At 36.3% G+C, this 25,131-nt stretch overlaps 1 protein-coding gene across 1 annotated transcript in view; it reads left to right on the forward strand.

Moving 5' to 3' along the window:
- LOC144251244 (broad substrate specificity ATP-binding cassette transporter ABCG2-like) overlaps positions 1 to 23,757 on the forward strand; it is a 38,164-nt gene extending 14,407 nt beyond the window's left edge. The window contains exons 5-10 of the mRNA XM_077794270.1: positions 4,298 to 4,434; positions 8,591 to 8,742; positions 10,169 to 10,258; positions 10,560 to 10,807; positions 17,831 to 17,913; positions 23,664 to 23,757. Of these exons, the coding sequence (XP_077650396.1) occupies positions 4,298 to 4,434; positions 8,591 to 8,742; positions 10,169 to 10,258; positions 10,560 to 10,807; positions 17,831 to 17,913; positions 23,664 to 23,757 (804 nt within the window). The remainder of the gene's footprint in view (positions 1 to 4,297; positions 4,435 to 8,590; positions 8,743 to 10,168; positions 10,259 to 10,559; positions 10,808 to 17,830; positions 17,914 to 23,663) is intronic.
- The last annotated feature ends 1,374 nt before the right edge of the window (positions 23,758 to 25,131 follow it).

Genomic DNA, 25,131 nt, shown 5'->3' on the forward strand with positions numbered 1-25,131 from the left:
TTTCTTCTTCATGAAATGTATTGCCAAGGATGTTTTGAAGCACTGGTTTTCTATTTGCAAATTCTTTTAACTTTCGTTTATTGTGGAAGGTTTTTATTTCATCTTCATATCTGAAGCCTAATTTTGCTGGATACAAGATTCTTGGTTGAAACCCGTTATCTTTCAGCCTTTGAAATATGTTGTTCCAGGATCTTCTAGCTTTCAGGATCTGTGTGAAAAGATCAGTCATTAACCTAGTTGGTTTCCCCTCTATGTAATCTGCTTCCTTTCTCTTGTGGCTTTTAAAATTTTCTCCTTGTTCTGTATGTTGGGCATTTTAATTATAATGTGTCTTGGTTTGAATCTTTTATAATTTTGCACATTCAGTGTCCTGTAGGCTTCTAGAATTTGGATTTCTGTTTCTTCATTTCTGGAAAGTTTTCTAATATTATTTCATTGAACAGATTGCTCATTCCTTTGGTTTGGACCTTAATACCTTCCTCTATCCCAATAACTGTTAAATTCGGTCTCTTTATTCTATCCCATATTTCTTGAATGTTCTGCTTGTTGCTTCTTATCAGTCTCGCTGTGCTGTATACGTTCTTTTTGAGATGATATACTTTGTCTTCATTGTCTGATGTTCTTTCTTCTAAGTGTTTTACTCTGCTGATGATACTCTCATTTGAGTTTTTAATTTCAATTTGGTTTATCATTTCTTTCATTTCTAGGATTATTTTGTAGAACCTCTATCTTCCTGTAGATGTGATCTTTTGCCTCCTGGATTTGTTTATGAAATTCATTGTTGAAGTGATCTTTCATTATCTGCATTTGTTGTCTGATGTCTTTCCTGAGACTCCAGAACATCTGAACCATGAATATCCTGAAATCTTTATCTGACTTTCTTTCTGCTCTAGATGTTACCTCTTCTAATGTTGTATTGTCTTGCATTGTTTGTGGTCCTTTCTTTCTTTGTCTTTTCATGCTGCTCATGTTTCTTTCCAGCTCTGTGAATGTGTTGTGTTATTGTTTTTCCCCTATATATTTATATTGCACTTGTATAGTTCCAAAATCTCTCCTTTGTGGGTAAAGACAATGTTAACAGTTTCCAATATCAACAATCCATCATCTATTAACAGGTTTTCATTATTAATACATTTATAGTTAGTCTCTATGTCTACAGATGTTGGATTCAATCATTATTTAAAATATAGTCATTATTTTCATAAAAACCATACCATTTCTGGTGGTGTACAGAGAACTGAATCGTGCGCAGAGCCACCAGAAGCGGTATCTCCTCTACTGCGCCATCTTTGCTCCTTGGTTTAGTTTTAAATGTGACCAATCCTTTTTCCCTTGAAGTTTTTACAATTTTATCCTTATTCTATAGGTTGTGCATTTTTTAATAATGTTTCTAGGTATGGATGCCTTGTAATTTTTGTATAATTTGAGTACTTTTGTCTCTTTTATTTGAATTTCTATCTCATTCTTAAGGTTTGAATATTTTTCCAATATTATTCATTGAAAATATCATGAATCCCTTTATCCTTTATCTATCTCAATGAATCTTAAGTTTGGTGTTTTAATAATATCCCAGATTTCTTGAATATCATTTTTAGAATTTCTTTATCTTTACTGAAGTAATCTTTCACCTCCTGTATTTTACCTCCAATTTTGCTTTTTACATCTTTTTAGGTAATAGAACATTTTAACTATGAAATTCCTAAATTATTTTTCTACATATCCTCCATGGTAGTGTCCATGCAGCCGATTGTTGAAGCATCATTGGTTTGGGGTTGATTTGTTTGCTTGCTTTTTCATATCATTTCTATGACTACCCATCTATTGGTATAGTTTTCACTTCTTTATTAATGGAGGGACTACTTGTGAGTTTCTTTCTCTTAAGAGCCCTGGATTGATATAATATCCAAATATTAATTTACTTTTTCAGTATGTCACCTCTGCTGATCCTAATATCAGCACCACTTTTTAAAATGCCAGTGAATCCTATTTACCATAATCTTTTCAGAGCCAAGTTTCATACTATTCAACCTTATAAGAAATAAAAACTTTTTGCTATTTTTTTCCCACAGTTCCCCATATATACATGTAAATCTGTAATAAAGTTCTGGAACAGCTCAAAAAATAGTTAATAGTTATTAAATTTAGTACAATTACTGTGACCTTAAAAGAGGAATAAGGGCAGGGGAGAAAGATAGGCCAAAAAGAATTTGAGAAAAGATAGGCTGTAAAAATAAAGAGAGAGAAAAAAGATATAAAATATAATTCACACCCAGATACAAAGGCAAAATAGATGGATGATGAGTATTTAAGGTAGTATTAGATAATGCAAGAGAATGAATCAGGGATATAAATAACAAGTATAAACCAGAGAAATGAAAACAAAGATAGGAAGATTGACACCAAATAATACTTTAAACCATTAGATAAAATACATTCAAATGGGTTGAAGGTAGAGTGTTGGCTGTTGGGGTCACTACTCTCATTCATTTTAACGAATTCTGTAAATTATCAAAGTTGATGTTAGAGTTTTTTATAGTAAACCATGCCAAGGTAAAGAACAAAGATGCTGAATCTTGGTTTGGATTTCAGAGGGGTTTGGACCTGTAGCAGATGAACACCTTTCCTTGGCTGTGGATCTCTCCTGAGTTACAGTGGTGTAGGAGCCACCTTTCACCATTTTTGTTTGCTGAGCGATTGAGTCAGGTTTACTTTGGAGCTGCTATTTTTTAAACTGATTTTGTCTTTCTAGGAAAGCACTTTTTTTACTCTCTTATTTAGCTGCAAGCTGGCACTTCCATTGGTTGTTTGCTTAGTTTTCCAGGGGAAATGTTCAAAGTTGTTGGCTTCTTACAATCATAAAGTCTCATTGATTGAAATAATTTATTTTTTAGTCTTTATGATCTGAACATAACAGAAATGTAAAAAATAGTTTGATTAATGATATGAACAATTACCTAATAATTAAAGTATTAATGCCACTGTATTAGTAATAATATCATTCACTTTGATTGCTCATTTTCCCCCTTTTCTCCCCTACTAACATAAGAAAATAAGCACATTTCCTTACCTTACCAATATCAGTATCAATGAAAAAATGGACAAGGTCTCTGTATTAACAACTGTTTTATGACTATATTTACATCCATTCACATTTCAGTAATTGTTCCCAATGGCCTTATTTATTGGTTTATAATTATTATAAAGAATAATAGATTTCATTGTGGTATATTTAGACATTTAAATAATACTTTGAACTAGTTACCCAAATGTCTTTTATAGTACAATTGTTAATGGAAACTAATCAAGGGCCATAAGAAGCATTCGATAATGATATGTTTAGAGACTCCAAATTCTAGATGTGTTTGCTACTTCCTACCTCCCCCAGAGCTTCTTTATTCCCTTTCCACACATATACTGGTGAAAAGATTGGGCCAGTTTCCCTGTGAAATATCCCCTCTTCTGGGATTTTCTGAAAAGATGAATGAGCAATTCTGAGGTACCTTAAACTGTAGAAAGAATTATTGTGAAAAATTATGAAATTGAAAAGATGTGGATATGGTATGATGGGTAGTATATGTTTCTTGCTCCAAGGTGATTCTCTTTTTTTCAATCCAATTGGGATCCTTTGTGGAGATGGTGTGTCTGTAGGAAGTGGTCACAACACTGTAAAAGATCATTATAGGTAGTGTCCTTATATTTCCTTCTATTTTATTTGTTTGTTTGTTTATCTTTGATACTAGGTATTGAACCCAAGGGTTCTTAAACATTGAGCTATATCTCCAGCCCTTTTTTGATATTCTATTTAGAGACAGGATCTCACTAAGTTGCTTAGGGCCTCACTAAGTTGCTCAGATCCTCACTAAGTTTCTCAGGCTGGCTTTGTATTCATGAATTCCTGCCTCAGCCTCCCAAAGTACTGTGATTGCAGGCATGCTCCACTGAGAACAGCTCTTCTCCTATCTTAGTAGTCATTTCCCCATTTTATAGGCTTTTCTTTTCTTTCTTTTTTTAGTGTTTAACTTACTCTCTTAAAACTATTTGGTGAGGAATTCACAGGACTATTAAAATAATGAGCTTCATATCAGGTGCAATCACTTGAGAACTTTGCACTGGGGCTCAGCTTCCACATGTAGTTAGAGTGAAAACTAACTCCCCCTTCTCCTATGTCTCATTTACTTGCTGTTCAGAATAATGAGGAAAATTAGGTAAAGTGTCTCTAGCAGAACTGCTGGTGGTTAATTCACCAAAAGATAGTGATGATGAAAATTTGTGAAAATGATAATATTTTGTGTTTTAGGTAAAATCTAAAGGAGAAAGAAAAAGTACTAGTATAGGAATGGAGCTGATCCTTGATCCTCTCATCTTGTTCCTGGATAGGCCCACAACTGGCTTAGATGGGAGAACAGCTAATGATGTCATCAGACTCCTAAAAAGGTAAATGCTATGGCAACATTACATTTCATCTGTTTACTATCTGATCACTTCCAGGTACTGGTATTCCTGGTGCACGAGATTCAGAAGCTAAAAAAAAAAAAAAATAGTGTTCCTTCTTTTTTAGCAAATTACAGTCAATAAACAAGAAGTATATCAAGAATGATGAAAAAATCACATAGGGAAGTAAGGTCATGGTGAGGGCAGGGAGCCGTTTTAAACAGGAAGGTCAGAGAAGACCACAAGCATGTTACGCCTGAGTTGGGAGAGAGTGAGATGTGCTATAAATCAGAAGAGTGTTCTGGCTGGAAGAAGCAGCCAGTGGCCCTGAGATAGAGCATGTCTTATGTGTGTGGAATATCAGCAAGGCCAGAAGGACAGACCCAGAGACTAAGGGGAGTGGAGGTTGCCTGATGAACTGTCACAACAATGCTACAGATTGGGGGCTCAACAACAAAAAATTTTCTTGTATCTCTGGAGACAGAAAGTTGAAACTAGTGTGTCTTCTGGTCATTTCTTCATTAGTTTGTAAATGACACCTTCTCCCTTGTGTGTCTGTGTCCTAATCTCCTCCTAACTGGACATAGTCATATGAGGACACCCTGATGATCTCATTTAAAGACCTCCTTGATGGTGCTATGTCCAATGTGGTTACATCCTGAGGCACTGGGGAATAGGACTTCAACATCTGAGTTTGGGGAAGACAAAGTTCAGCCAATGAAATGTGTTTAGGATGTGAAGTGAAGTTGGGCTGATGGCAGATTTCATGGATCTCATAGACTATCAAAGAAGTATGGCTTCTCCTTTCACTAGGGGACATAGTGATATTTTGAGAGTTTTAGAGCACAGCAATGGCTGTGGGGAAGACTGTGCAGTTAGGCAAGGATGAGAGAAGACCCAGTGAAGGAGCTGCTGAGCTTCAACCAGAATGGTCATGGTGAGCAGAAGGTGGTTTCTGTTTTCAAGGGAACCAATAGGATCAAGTCAGGATTTGCACCTGGGATGGGAAGATTAAGACAATGACTGCTGAGATCTGGGGCTTGAAGAAGTGGAAGAATGAAACTAAATAAATGGGATTTCCTTTATCAAGAAAGAAAAATGGCCAGGTGGGGTCCCTCCAGTGGCTCTGGAGGCTGAGGCAGGAGAATCATACATTAAAATCCAGCATCAGCAAAAGCAAGACTCCAAGCACTCAGTGAGATCTTGTCTCTAAATAAAATACAAAATAGGGCTGGGGATGTGGCTCAGTGGTTGAGTGTACCTGTACTCAATCCCTGCCCCCCCCCCCAAAAAAAAAGAAAGAAAGAAAGGAAAGAAGGAAGGAAGGAAGGTGGGAAGGGATGTTTATAGGAAATTTTTTAATAGTTGAGATTTATACATCATCTTTAAAAATATAAACATATTTCAAACTGACAGAAAGTATCTAAGAACAATACAGATGAAATCTTACTCTTCTCACCTGGATTCCCCTCTGTTACTTTTCATTCCATATGCAGCCCCTCCTTTCTTCTCTGCTGTTTCCCACGTAGACTTTTCTGCCATTATGTGCTACTACAACCTCCAATCAGGGAGGACATGCCATCATCTGCACTCCACAGTTCACTCCACAGATATTGCTTTGCCAGTATCCAATCAGGGCTGTTCAAATTTCCCCAGTTCTCCCTACTGTCTCTTTTTCCTGCCTTTTTGGGATCCTCTACAGAAATATATTTTTCCTGTATTTTTTCAATCTGAAAAGTTAATGGTGTGGCACTCTGCAGGGTTTATCCCAGTGCATGTTGTATGAGCTGACTCAGGCATGAAAGGATGCTGAGTTCTCAGTGAAATACACCTGGGCATGCAACCTACACAGCCTTTATTGTCTAAGTGTGGTGCACATATATGTATACATAGATGCTTCCTAAAAATACATGCATGAGTAGAGATATATCTATATTTATTGCTATTTCTGTTATTGAATATATTGAAAAGCCCAGGAACTCATAACAACATTTCTGATGCTAATCTGACACCTCTGTCTTACTTTTAGTCTTTGCCATTTTCACATTTGTAAGTGACTTCAGACATGGAGATATTCAACTCTCATTATCTCAAAATATGTACTTACTTTCTTATGCAGCAATTTATTTGTTTAAGGAAGCCAGTCTCCCGGTAGCTATGGTCTCTCCCTTTGTCCAGCACCTCTAGAAACTCCTCTGCCCCATTGTTTTAAGCTGCCAATCACACTACTTTCATGGTCTCCCTTCTGTCACAACATTGCTTCCTCTGATGCCCATGACTCTTTGAGCAAGTGTCTATGCTACAAGAGAGGAAACAACAAGAACTGAAGATATGTATGGGTTTAAACTTCTTAAGTTTAAGATGTCATTTACACATATAAGATGCCAAGACACGGGTCTGGAGTTCAGGCCCCATTACAGAACATATGTAGGATATTTTTATTCACTGACCTTTTCTTTGTGGGTTGCTCTTCTTAGCACACAGTCCTCTTTCCTCATGCCCAGAGCTTTGGTCAGTCCTTCACAGAGCACTGCTGAGCATACTCATCACCTGGGACTTGTTGAAATGCAGATCCTGTTTCTCTAGGTTCCTGGAAGGAATCAAAGTTCTCTACAGTAGTTTTAAAGAATTACTGACAATGATTCAGTTAGTCCTCAGACTCTGCTTTGAGTATTAGAGCTCTCAGGTATCCCATGTCCATCTTCCAGTCCTTTCTCAGCTTCTTATTGTCAATTGACTTAATTTCCAGTTTCCTGTGGAAGGGTTCAACATGGTCCTGTTTGGTCCTCTCTATTAGTTATCTTCTTCACCCAAAACAACTGCAACACAAGCATACAGACAGACACTGCTTGTTGTGTTACACAGAAAGGCTTCTTATAGTTTTTGAATTTTAGACTTGTTCACTTCACACTTTGTTCACTTGTATCTCTTTTCTTAGCTCACTATTGTTGAGAATTTGGATATTCTACTTTTATCACCTCCAGAATGGGTTATCACTTTCCCTTTTTTGTTTATAAGGAGCCATTAACTTCTTCAAATCCAATCATATTGAAATTATAGACCTTATCTCTTTTTTCTCTTTGAGGAAGATCATCTTTGGATATATTAGATATACTAGGTGCTTATCAAATTCTTAAATTGAAGTAATTTTCCTCATAAAATATTTACAAAACAGTTTGGGAAAGTTTTTTTTTGCCTTTGTTTCTTATACCCATAAGTAATAATTCCTATAACAGGTAGGTGAGAAATGTTTCTTCCATAAAATCAAACCAGACTCAGATTCCATCCTTGCCACTTAGTAACCGTAAGCCATTGGTTAGTTACTTGGCCTTTAAACTTTATATTTCAAAAGAAGAAAATACTAATATTATAATAGCCTTGTGAAAACATTGTGGAAATTCAATTTATCTCTAAAACATATAGCTAAGTGCTAAATAACATTCAAAGTGCTTAACAGTATTTATGTATTACTAAGGTAGGATGAAAACCAATTACTAAAGAGCCAGGATACTTAAATGATCAATGAAAATTTGTATATGACCATCCTTCTAATACTTCATTGATAACTAGTTTCAAAAGTGAGTATACGATAATCTAAGATACTTGTTAATAATATGGACTCTCTATTCCAACCACCAGAGATTGTATACCAATTTCCCTGAATTCACTGTCTTGGAAAACTATCTAGAAAACTGCATTTTCACCAATTTCTAGTCAATTCTAGACTGCTAAATCAATAAACTTTAAGATTCTTTAGTCTTTTAATAAAAGCATTGAATTTAAATATTCTCAACTACCATGTATGTAATGAGTTGAGATGAGAAATTTGTAAGAGAAAACTAAGGTGAACTGAGAGAAAAAGCTCTACTGGCAGAAATAACTATTTTACAAAATATTGCAAGGTTCAGATATTTTGGATGGGGGATACTGGGGATTGAACTCAGGGACACTTGACCACTGAGCCATTACCCCAGCCCTATCTTGTATTTTATTTAGAGACAGGGTCTCCCTGAGTGCATAGTGCCTGCTTTTTCTGTGGCTGGCTTTGAACTTTGATCCTCCTGCCTCAGCCGCCTGAGCCACTGGGATTATAGTCGCGCACCACCGTACCAGCAAGGTTCAGATAATTAATGATTTATTGTTTTCCTTTTTCACTTAGGATTTCTGAGCAGGGACGCACGATCATCTTCTCCATCCATCTGCCTCGCTATTCTATCTTCCAGCTCTTTGACAGCCTCACCATACTGGCCTCAGGAGAACTAATGTATCACGGTCCTGCCCAAAGGACTTTAGAGTACTTTGAGTCTGCAGGTGCGGTTAAACATTTTATGCCCTAGATCCTTCATTCATAGACTCCTGGCAAAGCAGAGGAGTCCCCAGGAGTGCTATGGGAATGCTCTTTGATCTTGCATAGACTTAACTGGGATGCCTCCACTCTAAAACATCTTTGGTCAGTTCAATGCCAGAATTCTTTTTCATTTTGCAGCATTTGCTTGTTTTTCAGGTCTCTCCCCTTTTCCTGTCTTATTTGAATATGCATGGTGTGTGTGTGTGTGCGCGTGTGTGTGTGTGTGTGTGTGTGTGTGTTTGTGTGTGTGTGTTTCATGGGACTTTTTTCTCCTTTTCAGTTATGTTGACCTTTCCCTGAAAGTTCAGTAATTAACATGTTGGACTCACACTTAGTATTCTGTCAGTTGAACTTTTTTGAAAAGTTCCAAACCATTGCCTTTTTAAACATGTAACAGATTGTGATATTGCAGTGTTTCCCCTGACACATAATCTTGCTCTGCCTTCTTCAGGGCTCCTGGAAATATTTCTTAGAAACATTAAATTGAATATTTAAGTCTTGAATGGTTGGCCCTGAAACTGATATAATGGGCCAAAATTTCTGGTCTGTCTGGTTCTTTCTATTTCAGACTGAGTACTCTGATTTCTTTAATGGTTTACCTATCTGCTTCACTTCAAGGGTTTGTGAATACGATTATAGATGTTTATCCATGACCCCAATTGAAGTTGTAAATAAGCATTTCTTCTTAATTTGTTTTTATTAAATATCTGTCACTTAAAAAAACATCAAACACATGTGAGTTGGGAATCCAGGGAATATGAACTAAAGAGTCAGAGCTCAGGCCAAATTTAGATGTTGAGGTGAGAGGTCAGGTTTGCTGTGCTTGTCATGTTCTCTCCATAATGCTTCTCTGGGAATTTGATGTTTATTTGGAATTATGGCAGCTTGAGAGATGGTCATTTGGAACTCCAAATTTAGTAGGTTGCAAAGCAACATCTGCTAACATAGCTACTGCTATTCCAGTATTCTCTAGGTGAACTCAGAGAGCACAGTTCACCAGAAACTTAATATCTGTTCTAGGATCTACATTTAGATTTTTGAAGAAGTACTAATAAACAGTAGAGCATATTGATAGCTGCTTGGATTTTGAATTTTTATGAAAGGTAAGCCCTAATGTAAAATGTTCTGAAGAGTCCAAGAATAGTTTGAAATACATTTTTTTGTTTTGTTTATTTTTTTTTTGCCTGAGAGAGACAGTTGTTGAAATGTTATGTGATTGAATAAAGAAGAGGAAAGGATAAATTAGAGAGGGCAGAAGAGAGCAAGAAGATGAGGAAAAATTTGTTCAGTCTGCCTTCCCTACCCCTCACCTCCAGCATCCTCTGCATGTAAGTCTTCTTTACCTTCCAAGACTATCAGCTTGAGTTCTTGGGGTGTCTTATTTTGTAGGTTTTCCCTGTGAATCCTACACTAATCCTGCAGAAATATTCCTGGACTTCTTTCATGGTGTAATAAAGAGAGAGTCAGAAGAACATGAAGGTATGTGAACCTTTCACATTTTCACATTTTTTGCCCGAGGTTTAGCAAAGAGGTGATTCATGAAAACATGACCTTGTGAATTTACATATTAATGTGATGAGTATATAGACATTGTCAGTGAGTGCTGTGGGCATTTTTATTTGTGAATGTACATGCTAATTCCTTTTGGTACTCAAGCTTCAAAATATAGGAGTCAAATAAAAGGTCAAGAGAAAACTTGTGAAATCAGGAGTATTTTGTTTATAATGAGTTAGTACTCTATGCAGTAATCTGTGACCTGTTATCCTCTTCCATTCCAAAGCTAACAAGACTGAAATGCCTTCAAAAACAGATGATTCACAGATAAAAGAATTAGCTAATAATTTTGCCAAGTCCACTTTCTACAAAGACATAAAAACTGAACTGCATGAATTCAAAAGGGATGAGAATAAGAGGTGCTGGGTCAGGAAGGAGATTCCTTATGTCACCTCCTTTGGTCATCAGCTTATTAGTCTCACCAAGCGTTCATTCCAAAGCTTTGCGGGTAATCCCCAGCACTGTATAAATGAGGTAAGTGACAAATTCTTCCAATTATGCTGTGAAATACCCATCTGAGAGCTATTTGTTTCTAATATGGACTTATGCAGGATTATTTTTTCTTCCACCCATCCTTCCATTTATTTGTCACGCCCCCTCCGTTTGTAATTTAGAAACAGCCAATCAATCTAGTGTATTATCTTTGATATGAATAGTCCCCCAAAACTCATGGTTGAAGGTTGGTCTCCAAAGGAACAATATTCAGAGGTAGGGCTCTTTGGAAGTGGCTGTATCATTTGACATAATCAATGGACTAATCCTTTGATGGATTCATAATTTGATGACATTATAGGAGGTGATGTAAGCTGTACCAATCAGGATCTAGTGAGAGGAAGTAGGTCAAGGTTGCCTGCCTTGGAAGTGTTATGTTGTCCCTGACACCTTCCTTGTTCTGTTTCTGGACTGCCATGAGATAAGCAGCTATCAGCCTCCACACCCACATGCCTTGAAGTTCTGCCCCACCTTACTCTTAAACCATCAGAATCTGAACTGACATGTCTAAAACTGTGAGTCAAAATAAAATTTCTCTCTTACTTGGTTTTCATGTTGCTGTGACTAGGATCCTGACAAAAACAACTTAGAGGAAAAAAAAAAACATTTATTTGGGGATCATGGCTTCAGAAGTTTCAATTCATAGAGAAGTGACTGCATTGTTCTGGGCCCATGATGAGGCAGCACATCATGGAGGAAGGGCTCAGCATAAAATGCTGTCCAGCTCATGATGGGGTCAAGAAGCAGAGAGAGGGAGCAGGGCTACAGGAAGAACAATGCTTTCAGGGCACCCTCTGCTTTACTCCCAGAGACTCATCTCTTTCAGCCACAGCCCACCTGCATGCAGTTAGTGCCCAGTCAGTCCATTCAAACTAGGACAGACAAATTAGATTACACAATTCAATCATTCACCAGTGAATTTTCCTGTATTATCATAGGAGCTTTGGGGGGACATCTAATGTCCAACCATAACATGTTCTTTCTTGGTATTTTAAATTTTTATTTTTGTCACAGTGAAAAGTTGAGAAACACAACAGGTAAAAAGCAATTGAGTTTTTACTCATGTAAAGCTCTTTAAGTGGCTTTTGTACTATATAACTCAAAAATGTTGATGAGATATATATATATATATATATATATATATATATATATATATATAATTATCGTGTGTAGATATAATGTAGTAGATATAACTATAATGGATAATGTTAGTCAAAATTTTATTTGTTAAAAATGTTCAGACAGATAATATCAACCACATATGGAATTTTCTGAGAGCTGTCCATTGTCATTGTCATTTATTGACTCATTCCAAAGATACATTGAAATATCATGTGTTCCATTTGGAGACTCTACTACACTAGTGAATGAAATAAGTAAAAATAAAAATCTCTGCTTGTGTAGATCTTTTTCCATATGAGGGAAGGGAAATGATAGATGAATAAAGAAAATACAGACTATGTCAGATGGTAGGATGAACTATGCAGAAGGAAAGAGAGAAATCATAGAAATGAAGAAGAGAGAAGGCTCAAAATAGGGAGAAGAGGATTGATTTGCCAATAAAATCAGGTGTTGAAGGAACCCAGTGTCATTTATATTCCTGAAGGTAGTTTGTTCTGTCCACTGTCTGAGGGAGGAGACTGTAGGCAGAATGCTATTCCTTAGGATTGAAACTCATCATTGAGAGATTTTAATATTGGCAAAGCAATAGATAACTCAAAGTATGTGTGGTTTATGCACAGGAAGTAACCAGATACAACAAGAATATTCATGGTGGGGTTAATTGCCTTAAATAAGATATGATGGTGTTCTTTTCTCCTTTTGATCTACTGTGTGGTAGGTGTTTTCAGTCCTCCAGGTTTTTATTTTATTTTGTTTTGTTTGCTTGTTTGTTTGTTGCAATACTGAGGATTGAACTCAGAACTTCACACATGCTAGGCCAGTGCTCTGCTATTGGGCTATATCTCTGGCCTATTTATTAGTTAATCTTAATCCCTATGTCACACAAAACACTGTTCCTTCAATTAATTTGTCCAACATTTGGAGGGAAATCAATTTAGATGGTTATTATTTTATTGATATTTTCATTGTCAATCATTGCATTTCTGTGTATTAAGATATGGCATGTTGTTGGCTTAATAAACTGACTTCTCAGCATAAGCACCACATTTTCATATTTAAGTATTGTTGCTCTCCAGGTGTACCTGAGGGCCTGCATCCCCATTTCAGTGATGATATTCATTATTTCAGACTTCTTTAGTCCATGTGATTTGGCATTTCATTGTGTCCCATTGTTCAAGGACAAAATTTTATTCTTAGATCATCAATTTGACATCATTTGGAAAAATGTCAGGCCAATTAGATGCATGAACTTTGGTAGCCCATTGTTCAACAGGAAGATGCAGTATAATAAGTTGATTCTTCAAAGTGATTTATTCATTAGGCTTTTCTTACATGTCTCTAAAACTGATTTTTAAGTGTCTTATCCAAGAAAAATATGGTATTTTGGGCAAGATGTTATTAGAACACAGGTGTTTTTACATCAGGATTATGAGTGTTTTGAGCCTTGGCTTCCTTAAGAGTCAAACAGCAGGCCCAGAGCCTCCAGATAGCACATTCAGCCTACTTGTCTCATCATTGAACTGGGTTCTCCAAAAGCAATTCCAGCAATGTTCAGGGAAGCAATAGTCTCTACCATAATGGAAGAACCTTGTTCAGGATTTTAAATGTTGAAATGTTAGCTCAGGAGCAGGCAAACCCTTTTAGGTAAAGGCTCAGATTCATGGCCACATATTTCATTTGTTTCACAAAGTCTACTCTGCCATTTCATGATTAAAGCAGCCACAGCTAACATATGAGCAAATGAATATTGCAGCATTCCAATAAACTTTATTTAAGGACACTGATTTTGAAATTCTTATTGAAAGAAATATTATTCTTGACCTTTTACCTCCCAAGTAAAAAAAAATGGAAAAACCAAACTATTGGGTTTTGGCCCATAGTTTACTGATCCTTGATATAAGTGGGGTTTTGTTTTGTTTTGTTTGGTACTGAGGATTTAACACTGGGAGGCTATACCACTGAGATATATTCCCACACCTTTTCACATTTTTTTAAGACAGGGTGATGCTATATGTTTTAGGGCCTTGGTAAATTTCTGAGGGTGGCTTTAAATTTGCCATCCTCCTGTCTTAGCCTCTTAATACACCAGGAGTACAGGCATGTGCCACCATGCCTGGCTCTGACATTGAGTCCTTAATCTTGTATGATTTTTATTTTTGTAAGTTTTGTGAAATGGAGTTATTTAAATGTAGAAGATATACAATCAATCAACAAATATATGAAAAAAATATTCATTATCTCTAGCAATTAGAAAAATTCAAATCAAAACTAATGCTTTCCTGGTGACATTCCTTAATTTATTGCCTGATTTTTTGTATTTTGTTGTAAACTAGTTATTTGTTGACATGATTCAGACTTGACATTTAACCAGATATGTTGGGAATGTATAGGAATGAATGGATTATTTGAAAAAAAAGGTTTATTGTTCATTTAAGTCTACTTTGACAACATTCTCCTTAATCTCTCTGAGATTCATTGCCTATATTTGCATACTAAATATTTGACTATGCATTCAATTTTTTAATTAAATTATTTATTCCAATTTGTTATATATGATACCAGAACGCAATTCATTTCATATTACACATATAGAACACAATTTTTAAAGTCTCTGGTTGTACCCAAATATTTTCACACCATTCGTGTCTTCATATATGTACTTATAGTAATGATGTCTAACTCATTTCACCATCTTTCCTACCCCCAAACCCCCTTCCTTCCTCCCCTGCCCCTTTCCCCTATCTAAAGTTCCTCCATTCCTCCCATGCTCTGAGCGCCATTGCCATTATGAGACAGCATCCTCATATCAAAGGATACATTCAGCTTTTGGGTTTTGGGGATTGATTTACGTCACTTAGCATTCTATTCTCTGAATCCATCCATTTACCTGCAAACGCCATGATTTTATTCTCTTTTAGTGCTGAATAATGTTCCACTGTGTATATATATCAAAGTTTCCCTATCCATTCATCTACTGAAGGGCATCTGGGTTGGCTCCACAATTTAGCTATTATGAATTGTGGTGCTATAAACATTGATGTGGCTATGTCCCTGTAGTATGCTGTTTCTAGGTCCTTTGGGTATAAACGGAAGAGTGGAACAGCTGTGTCAAATGGTGGTTCCATTCCAAGTTTTCCAAGTAGTCTCTATACTGCTTTCCATATTAGCTGTATAAATTTGCGGTCCTAATGTATAAGTGTGCCTTTTTCCCCACATCCTCACCAAGACTTACTGTTGTTTATATTCTTAATAGCTGCCATTCTGACTGGAGTGAGTGGAAATCTTTAGTTTGCATAAGTAATCTTATGCAAATAGTTTTGATTTGCATTTTTCTAATTGCTAGTGATGATGAATATTTTTTCATATATTTTTTGATTGATTGTATATCCTCTTTTGAGAAGTGTCTGTTCAGGTACTTGGCTCATTTATTGATTGGATTATTTGGTTTTTGGTTTTTTTTTTTTGATGATAAGGTTTTTGAGTGCTTTATATATCCTAGAGTTAGTGTTCTATCTGATGGGCTTGTAGTAAAGATTTGCTCCAATTCTTTAGGTTCTCTATTCACCTCACTGATTGTTTCTTTTGCTGAGAAGAAGCTTTTTAGCTTGAATCCATCCCAATTATTGATTAGTGGTTTTAATTCTTGTTCTATAGGAGTCTTATTAAGAAAGTTGGGGCCTAATACAACATAATGAAGATGTGGCCTGGTTTTTCTTCCAATAGACACAAGATCTCTGGTTTAATTCCTAGGTCCTTGATCCACTTTGAGTTGAATTTTGTGCATGGTGAGAGATAGGGGTTTAATTTCATTGTGTTACATGTGAAGTTCCAGTTTTCCCAGCACCATTTATTGAAGAGGCTATCTTTTCTCCAATATATGTTTTTGGCACCTTTGTCTAATATGAGATTGCTATAATTATGTGGGTTTGTCTCTGTGTCCTCTATTCTGTACCATTGGTCTACCTGTCTGTTTTGGTGCCATACCATGCTGTTTTTGTTACTATTGTTCTGTAGTATAGTTTAAGTTCTGGAATAGTAATACCACCGGCTTCACTCTTCTTGCGAAATATTATGCATTCAATTTTTAATTTTTTTAGTGCAAGCTACAAATATCCATCAATCCATATCTTGAGACGTGTTGTTTAAATACTTCTGGAAAAAGGGAGAATGACATAGTTGAGGAATTTCTCATCTTCATCTGTTTTGAACAGAGACCATTTGTACATATACAAAAAGCTCATAGTTAGGTTCATCTACTCTGTTGTGAAATGTTCAGTTTACTCAATGGCTTTGTTTTTATTCATGCAAGAAGATACAATACATGTGAACTTCTTAAAAGCATGGAATGATCATGGATTCATCATTTTGTCAATATATTTGAAAACTGGCTAAAAATCACTAAGGAATATCCAAATGATAATATTCAGTCAGTGAAAGAAATGAAGTGTGAATGCAAGAGAAATGAAGGATGCAGAGTGTCTAATTTGAAGTCTGAATATCTTGACAGTTATACAATGGGAAAGCATAGACTCTTGCATAGATGCGCATGCTGCATGTTGGTAGAGCCATTAGCATAGATTTTGGAAATTTGATTAGTTGTAATAATGAACAGATTCTGAGGGTCTTGGGGTATATAGCAGGGGAATGGATTCCTATGCCCACCCCAAATTTCTGTATTATTAGCAAAGGACATTTCATAGGTGAAACATTTCACTAATCTTTCCAGAGTCCTGTCTTCACAAATTATTCTTTACAATTCATTGTTCTTTTCTTTGCATGTTGCCTGCATTTTTGCCAAGTATCCATTACCAATTAGTTCATGGCTTGATACTGTTGTAATATTGAGATATTATTGCAAGATAACTGGTAGGTATTTAGTTTTCTTTACATTCCTATCTCCTGTATTATTATATTTAACTCACATAATTATAAGAATTCCTTACATAAAATATGTTCTAATGTAACCCTGATCTTTTGCCAACTGAAGCACCTTTAAGAGAGTTTTTATTCTAAGAGGAAATGTAATATTATTCCATTTTCTCTGGGAGGTATATAGACTGAGTAGGTGAAGATGGGTAGGAAAGGCAAAGAATTGGCAGCTCAGGTGTGTCAAGTTATCTGTAAGTCTCAGGGGCTGGGAATGAAAGACAAGAAATATGAGCGGAGATGGTAATGGGAGGATTTGGGTAACCCCATCTGGCCAAGTACTTTGGTGACAGTGACAATGCACTTTTCCTGTGCTGGTGGTGATTCCCCACATGTTAGCTAGGTGCATTCCACTTCTTCCTTATCATTCAAAATTCCATTCTTAGAATTTGAATGTGGCATTAAAATTTTATGTATTTCTTTACTTTGCAGTGATGGGGATCAAACCCCAGGTCTGGCACATGGTAGGCAAGCAGTCTATTGCTTAGCTACATCCACAGCCCTGAAATTTCCTTTATTTCTCACAATTAGAGTGAAGTCATCTTGTTTTAATTTGAATCTCTTGAAATTTAAAGCTGTACACATTCACTGGCATGAAAGTTGAAAATTCAGTTTAAGTCAGCATTCTTATTTTGTTCCCAAAACATCTCCCTCATATGCCTTCCTCACACAACTACCCTGTATGGTATTTGTGGACAGAGATTGGTAGACACTGGGAAGATTCTTATCTCGTCTAGTCATCTGCTGTCTTGTCCTCTCAGTACCCAGAACACAGAATCCTGACATTCTCAATTTAATTTAGAAAATGTTTTAATAATAACCACTGTCTGATAATTCCCAGTTACTCTGGCCAATCCATTTAAAGTGTGTATTTCAGTGGAGAGATTTGACTAGGTAATAAGTTTTACGTGTAATTGAAATTTTTTCTTTCTAATTTTCATTTTTCTCTTTGAAAAGATAATTGTCACATTGTTTTTGGGACTGGTCACAGGCACCATTATCCTTTTGCTGAGAGATGATTGCACTGAAATTCGAAATAGGTAAGTAAATTTGAATCTCAATTTTATTTTTCTGTTTTTTTGAATTTTATAATTTCTATTTTTTTATTTATTTATTTTTATTTTTTATTGGTTGTTCAAAACATTACAAAACTCTTTACATATCATATTTCATACATTAGATTCAAGTGGGTTATGAAGTCCCATTGAATCTCAATTTTGTGAAAATGCTCTTACTTTGATGTAACTAATGAAAATCTATTCAGAATTTGAATTTATGACAATACATGGCAAACATTGCTGTTTTATTATGGGGTAGGATCAGATAGTGTATTGAAACGTGAATGGAAGAGTTAATTTTCGGTTTCACATATGTATGTACGTGTGTAAATTACACGTCACGGACATATCCTAACCATTTTGAAGTGCACAGTTTAGTACCAAAATGTCCATTTATGTTGTCACCTGTCAACACCATCCAACTGCAGACCCTTTCTTTATCTTCTCAGGTGGAATCTTCAACCCACCTTAGAGTAACTACCCATACTCATCATTGCCAGCTCTGCAACCATCTGCAACTTTCTGTCTCTGAATGTGGCCATTCTAGGAAACTTATCAATGTGAAGTCATACAATACTTGTCTTTTCATGACTGCCTTATTTTCCTCAGCATAAAGTCCTTAAGTTTCTTCCAGTTGAAGCATGGGTTATATACTTTTTTTAAAGCCAAATAATATATGTGTAGAAACAACATTGTATTTATCCACTCATCCATTGCTGAAAATCAGGGTTGCTTACACCTTTGAGCTCTTATAGTCATGTTGCTATGGGTGGGCACACACTTGTCTGAATCTTTCTTTCAACAGTCATTTGGGGCAGATACCCAGCAGTGGAATTGCTGGGTCATGTGGTAATTTTTTGAATACCTGCCAAAGCCTCTCCTACTGCATTTTACATTCTTAACAGCAATAAAGTTACAATATCTTCTCATTCTCACAAAAACTTACTTTGTTTTCAAATAACAGAGATCCACATGATCTTTGGAGAGATGTTTGTTTTTAGTCCTTTGCCAATTTTTAAGTTGCATTCTTTGGTTTTGGGGTGTTTTGTTGTTGATGATGATTGGAATTCTTTATAGTTATGGATTATTCATTCATTTTTCAGATATATGATTTACAAATATTTTATTCCATTTTGTGGGAGTTTTTTTTGCACTCAGTTCATAATGCCTTTTATGCTGAGATGTTTTTGATTTTCAAATATACTTTTGCTGTCTTTTCTTTGGTGGTTTGTGAGTTTCCTCAATTTTGGTGTTTGTATGACTTGGGAGTGTAAGATGTATGGATGGGAATCAGTTGTTCCTAACTCTGTATGGAAAGCACTTACGTTAGTGTCGTGCTCCTTTCTTGTTTCAGTCATAATGTGCCCTTAAAACTCTATTCCTAGGTGTCATTTTAAACAGCTGCTCATGTTCTAAACATAGATTCTCAACATTTCAGAATTCATGGTTCTCATCACAATTCATGTATACAGAAGCACTTCTCACTAGGCACTGAGCTTCATGCTTGACATCTATAGCTAATGTTAACTCCCAAGGGCCAGAGAAGTGGGTGGTCTCACCTCCATTTTACTGTTGAGAACTTTGGAGCTTGATCTTTGTCCCAGATGCTGATTCTGATCCAAATAATGAGATGGTGTTTTGTTTGTTGTTTTGTTTTGTTTTTGTTTTTGTACTGGGAATTGAACCCAAGAATTGAAGGACATGACAACTATCCTGGGGGAGAAACAGTGTTAATCTTGATCCCCACAGGTAGGGAAGGAGGAAAGGAAAAGACTAAGAAAAAGAAAAGGAAGACATGTCAGTTTTTAAAAAAGCCTCCTGTGTTTGAGCAGCAAGATGCATACCAAAAGCCTGAAGTGAACTCTGGATACAGGCAAATTGTTTTTGAATGAAAAATAACCATAAAAATTCTTTATTTCAATTTATTTATTAAAGTGAATTTTCCTTTTTGTTGAAGTAGATGGTGTTTTCTTACAAAAAGATGACTATTACATTTGTTTTCCAGAGTTAAGTCACTTTTTTACCTTCTTCAGGAAGAGATCTCTGGATTTGTTTTTTGGTTTTTTTTTTTTGTTTTTTTTTTTACAACTGTTAGTGTCTGTACCCTGTGTATATGCTATTTCTTAACAAAGATCAGCAGAATCACAGGGTTTTGAGGCCATGAAACATGTATACTGTGCAGCAAGAAGACTGTGTTGAGGAATCTGTCATCAACTGCAGTTTGAAAGAAGTGAAAACCTGACCATCACAGCTTTAGGTCAAAAACTTCAGAGAAATTCATGAGTGTAGTCGTTTCTTCAGATGTTTTCTGGAGAAATTGGACACTAACATTATTTTAATTTGCATTTTTGACTATCATTACCTACTTTTTTAGAATATTTGGACTATGTGAGAGTAGCCTCTGTGTGTATGGTTCATTTACCTCTGCTTTGGATGATCAGGTGATTAGTGATGACTGTTTGGGTAAGAAAATGAAGTCTCAGCTTCTTCTCTGGAACCAGGGGTTAGAACTTTCTTTGGACAGGAATATCCATCCTTCATTTGACATTGCTGTGAAGGCCAGTGGTTTAGGACTGTTCTTGGAATCAAGTGGTATCTTAGCAATTCCTCTTACCTATGTAACTGAGGAACTGGGTTTGAATCCTGTGTAGAGCGTGAGCCACTTTGACTTTATAGCCTTAATGTGTTGTTTTGACAGGTAAACAAATTAGGAAAATGATGATTTTAAAAAAAAAAAAATGGATCTATTAATCCCACTTCAGGGTGTTCACACAAAATATTTGAAGTCAATTAGTTGAAGAGGGATCTTCACTCCCGTGTTCATTGTAGCCCTGTGCACAATAGTCAATTTGGACATCAATCTAAGTGTCTGACAGCTAATAAACAGATAAGGAAAATGGGTGAATGCCCCAGGGAATGCTGTTCAGCCACAGGAAAAGGAATTTTACCATTTGTGACACCATAGACGAAATTGAGAACGTTATGCTAAGTAAAACGATCCAGACTGAGAAAGACAAAAGCCACATGTTCTTGCTTATATGTAAATTCTGACACTTTTAGTCTTTTAAAGACAGAGTAGAATGGTGTATGCCAGAATGGTGTATGTGAAGGGCAAAAGTACAAATCTCAGGAAGGCAGGAAGAATAGGATCTTCTTTCTATTGAGATACATTGAACAGGGTGGTGAATGCAGTACATAATAGTGTAGAATTCAAAATTGCTGAGCATAAACTCCAAATGTTCTCACCATAAAAATGATGGAAATTAAAGTATATGAACTTTAAAAGTAATGGATCTCCATAATAGACTCATTTCATTATTCTTTGACATTTTACTCTCTAGGGATGTTTTTTTCTCAGTCTTTTTCATTTTTTGAGACAGAGTCTCATTAAGTTGATTTGGGCCTCCCTAAACTTGTGATCCTCCTGATGCAGCCTCCTGAGTGCCTGAGAATACAGGTATAAGCCACCATACCCAACTAGCATTGAATTCTTGAAGGATAACTTCACTTTGTGCCCCACAAATGTATGAGTATAGTTTGTCAATTTACAAATAAAAATAAATCTGATCTGTATTTATACATGGCACATGAATTGCCACCTTAAAAATCATTGAGTGCATTAAACATTTTTCATAATAAAAACCTGTTTATTATGAAGTAAATCATCTTCTGTCTTAGAAAGGATTTTACTGTTTCCTTTTTCAGAATTATGAATATTACTGTATCATTAAATGTGAGAAAAAATTTAATTGAATTTTTCTTCTATTCCATTGTTTCCCCATGGACCTTCAGCTTGATATTAGGTTTACTATGTACTAAAACTTATTTGGCCGTTTGTCTCTTGCACCTGACTATTTTCTATTCTTTTAATTATTGATGAACTTTCATATTTAAAACAGCCTGCATTCTTAGTTCTTCATTTCTTAGGTGCGATAAATATCTCTCTAGAGAAGCCAGGCTGCACCATAATTTTCTGTTGATGAGAGGCTGTTGTGGAAAAGGATGGACTTAAGTGGGTGATTTGAGGTGATGTAGAGTGTTTATTTAAATTGAAAGTACACATTCACACCCACATATGAATGAAGTAAAGTGTACTTACTGCTTGTAGGGAGGATAGCTGTTTTTATAACATGGATATAGGCTGGGAAAACGTGATGATGTATAGGTTTCAAATAAACATTCTCATGTGCATGAATAAAAAGTTTTCTATAAACTCTTTAAGGCAGTTGGAATTGTTCACTTGTGTTTACATTTGAAAAACTTTCTCTTGTTTTTAAGTAATTTAAATGATGTACATATATCCTCTCTTTACATGTTTATAGTAATATCAGTTTAGGTGTCTGATTAGGCAGGGAAGCCCATGTTTTAAGGATGTTGGCAAACTCCCATGGAATCCTTATTTCACTTGAAATATAAACTAGCCGAACACTTTTCTTTCTAACCCTCAATTATTTTACTGATATACATATTAACAGTCTTCACACAGGTGATCTAATTGATTTTTATTATGAGTAAACATCAGTTTGATTTTTTTATCACTTTGGAAACCCCATAGGAAGGTGGTTGTTCCAAATCAAGGATGGTGTCCAGGATTTCTTGTGGTCTTGTGTAGTTCTGGCATTTTCTTTCCACATGCCTTTACTCTTTTGTTACTTTACTTCAAAACCAAATTGAATTGAATACCTTAACCCTTTGAAGCTCTATCTAACTTAAAGTTTCTCTTCATACATTAGGAATGATACTCTGGATTTTTGTGAGTTAAATTCAAGGTGAAAGTATTTTATAACCTAAGTGTTAACACAGGCTGTCATAGCAATGCACCAGACTCGGGGACTTACAGGACAAAACTTTGTTTTGTTTCAGTTGTAGAGTCTGGGAGTTTGGGTTCAGAGCTCTCTTCCAGCAGTGGCTCCTGTGAGGGTCCCGCTCTGCCTATAGATGGCGCCGTCACCCTGCATCTCTCATGGCATAGAGTTTCTGGGGTTTCTTGCTCTTACCAGGGCACTGGTCCCATCATGGGGGCTCCACTCTCATGACCTTGCCTAAACCTCATTACTTAAGTTACCAATCTCAAAAAACAAGTGCCAAATGTTTTCTCTGACATAAGGTAACTGACTCATAGTGGGGTAGGGATGGGAGAATGGGAAGAATAGATAAACTCTAGATAGGGCAGAGGGGTGGGAGGAGAAGGGATGGGAAATAGGGTTAGAAATGATGGTGAATGTGATGGACATCATTATCCAAAGTACATGTATGAAGATACGGGTTAGTGTGAACATACTTTATATACAACCAGAGGTATGAAAATCATGGTCTATATGTGTAATAATATGAATTGTAATGCATTCCACTGTCATTTCTTTACAAAATAAATAAATAAATAAATAAATAAATAAATAAATAAATAAAATTTAAAAATATACCTCCCAGTAGTATTGCGTTGGAGGTTATTTCTTTATCATATGAATTTTAGTGAATATAAGTCAGTGCACAGCAGTCCACACAGAAATTTCAATATGTACTATAGTGTGGAGTAACCAGGGCACCACTGAGGACACTCAGGGAGAGCCCTGATGGGGTGATGCTTTCCTGTCTATTTAAATGGAAAAGTTCCACTTTTTAAAAAAATGTCTTTGATTTTACATTACTTCTGGAAGGAGTTCTGAGGAAAGAAACCAGCCTAAGAGCCCTGATTTGACTGAGCTGCTTTTATTCCCATTTTCTCTTGACAGAGCACTGATGCTCTTCTTCCTGATGGTCTACCTGTGTCGCAGAAGAACATTGGCAGTGGATCTCTTCACGATCCAGAAGAAGCGGTTTGTGTGAGTTGGACTCTGTTCATGGAAGGGGCATTGCAGCCTGGTGGGCAAACTGGTCACATCCAGAATTGGGCCAAGGATTTCATAATGGGGATAACTGGAAAATTTATTTTCTTCTCATTTCTTTCCCATATCTTATGTTTAAAATTGTCATATTTAAATTGTGTCTATTTATCTTGTACAACAAAAGCTTTTAAAGTAGATAGAGTTTACCAATATTATTTGAGAAAAGCAGTCTTCAATGGAGTGGAAAACCAAGAGCATATGAGGTCTGCTACTAAGGGAAAAAAAGTATCAAGGTTTGGGTGTGGTCAGCAAGTCCCCATTTTGCAGAGAAAGTGAGGAATAAAAGGGTTGAGAATTGTCTTTGGTTTTGAGAAAGTAATAGGTCATAAAGTCCCTCTCTAGGAAAATTCAGGAGATTTGGTAGATATTTAAGTGTTAAGTATCAAACTGGAGATGGGATATGAAGTTTACAAAGAGTATGTGGCCAAGCGCAGCCCTGAGTGGATCAAAGAATGGAGAGATCCAGAGGGCAGCCTTACAGGAAAAAGCAGGATGGTTTTGTTCATTGTAGTTTTCAAAGATGGAGGAGATTTGCCCGTGCCTACATGCCCAGGAGTGGGATCACCACAGAGGGAAGGAATGAAGGTAGTGATGAAAGAGTTTGGAATTTGGAAAGAGAGGCATTAGGAATAGCAAAGATTAAGGTTTGGTATCTGACAAGGGTATCTTGTTGAAAGGCATGATCATTTTCTTGCTTCAACATAAGAATTGATTTGAAAAGAGGTTTTGGGATCTTCATCTATGTTGGATAGAGATGATTCTTTTGTTCTTTTACTGTTTGCTTAATATTATACTGATATTGGCACAATTAATATTTACAAGTACACAGGGAGATACACCAGCTGTACTCATCCCTTCTTTTCTTTAAGGATCAAAGCTATGGATGGAGACTCTCTTTGTCATGAGTATAACAAGTTCACCTTCATATTCACTGGTGGGAGGAAGAAAAGCTTCTTTTTTGGAGGGGAGGAGTACTGGGGATTGAATTCAAAGGCTTTTGATCACTGAGCCACCTCCCCATGCCCATTTTGTGTTTTATTTAGAGACAGAGTCTCACTGAGTTGCTTAGCACCTCTCTTTTGCTGAGGGTGGCTTTAAACTTGCAATCCTTCTGTATCAGCCTTGAGGGCCTCTGGGATTACAGGCATACACCCAGTGCCAAGCCAAGCCAGAAAAGCCTCTTTTACCAAGCCTCTATTACCACTGATATTAGCCCTTTCCAGTGAGCTAGCCTCAGAGGAAAAGCAGAGGCTCCGAGGAGAATGAGGAAATGCAGACTCTGTATTCCTGGAGGGGTAATGTGAGGCCAGAGGGG

Source organism: Urocitellus parryii (assembly GCF_045843805.1).
Source record: "Urocitellus parryii isolate mUroPar1 chromosome 10 unlocalized genomic scaffold, mUroPar1.hap1 SUPER_10_unloc_3, whole genome shotgun sequence".
Taxonomy (NCBI): domain Eukaryota; kingdom Metazoa; phylum Chordata; class Mammalia; order Rodentia; family Sciuridae; genus Urocitellus; species Urocitellus parryii.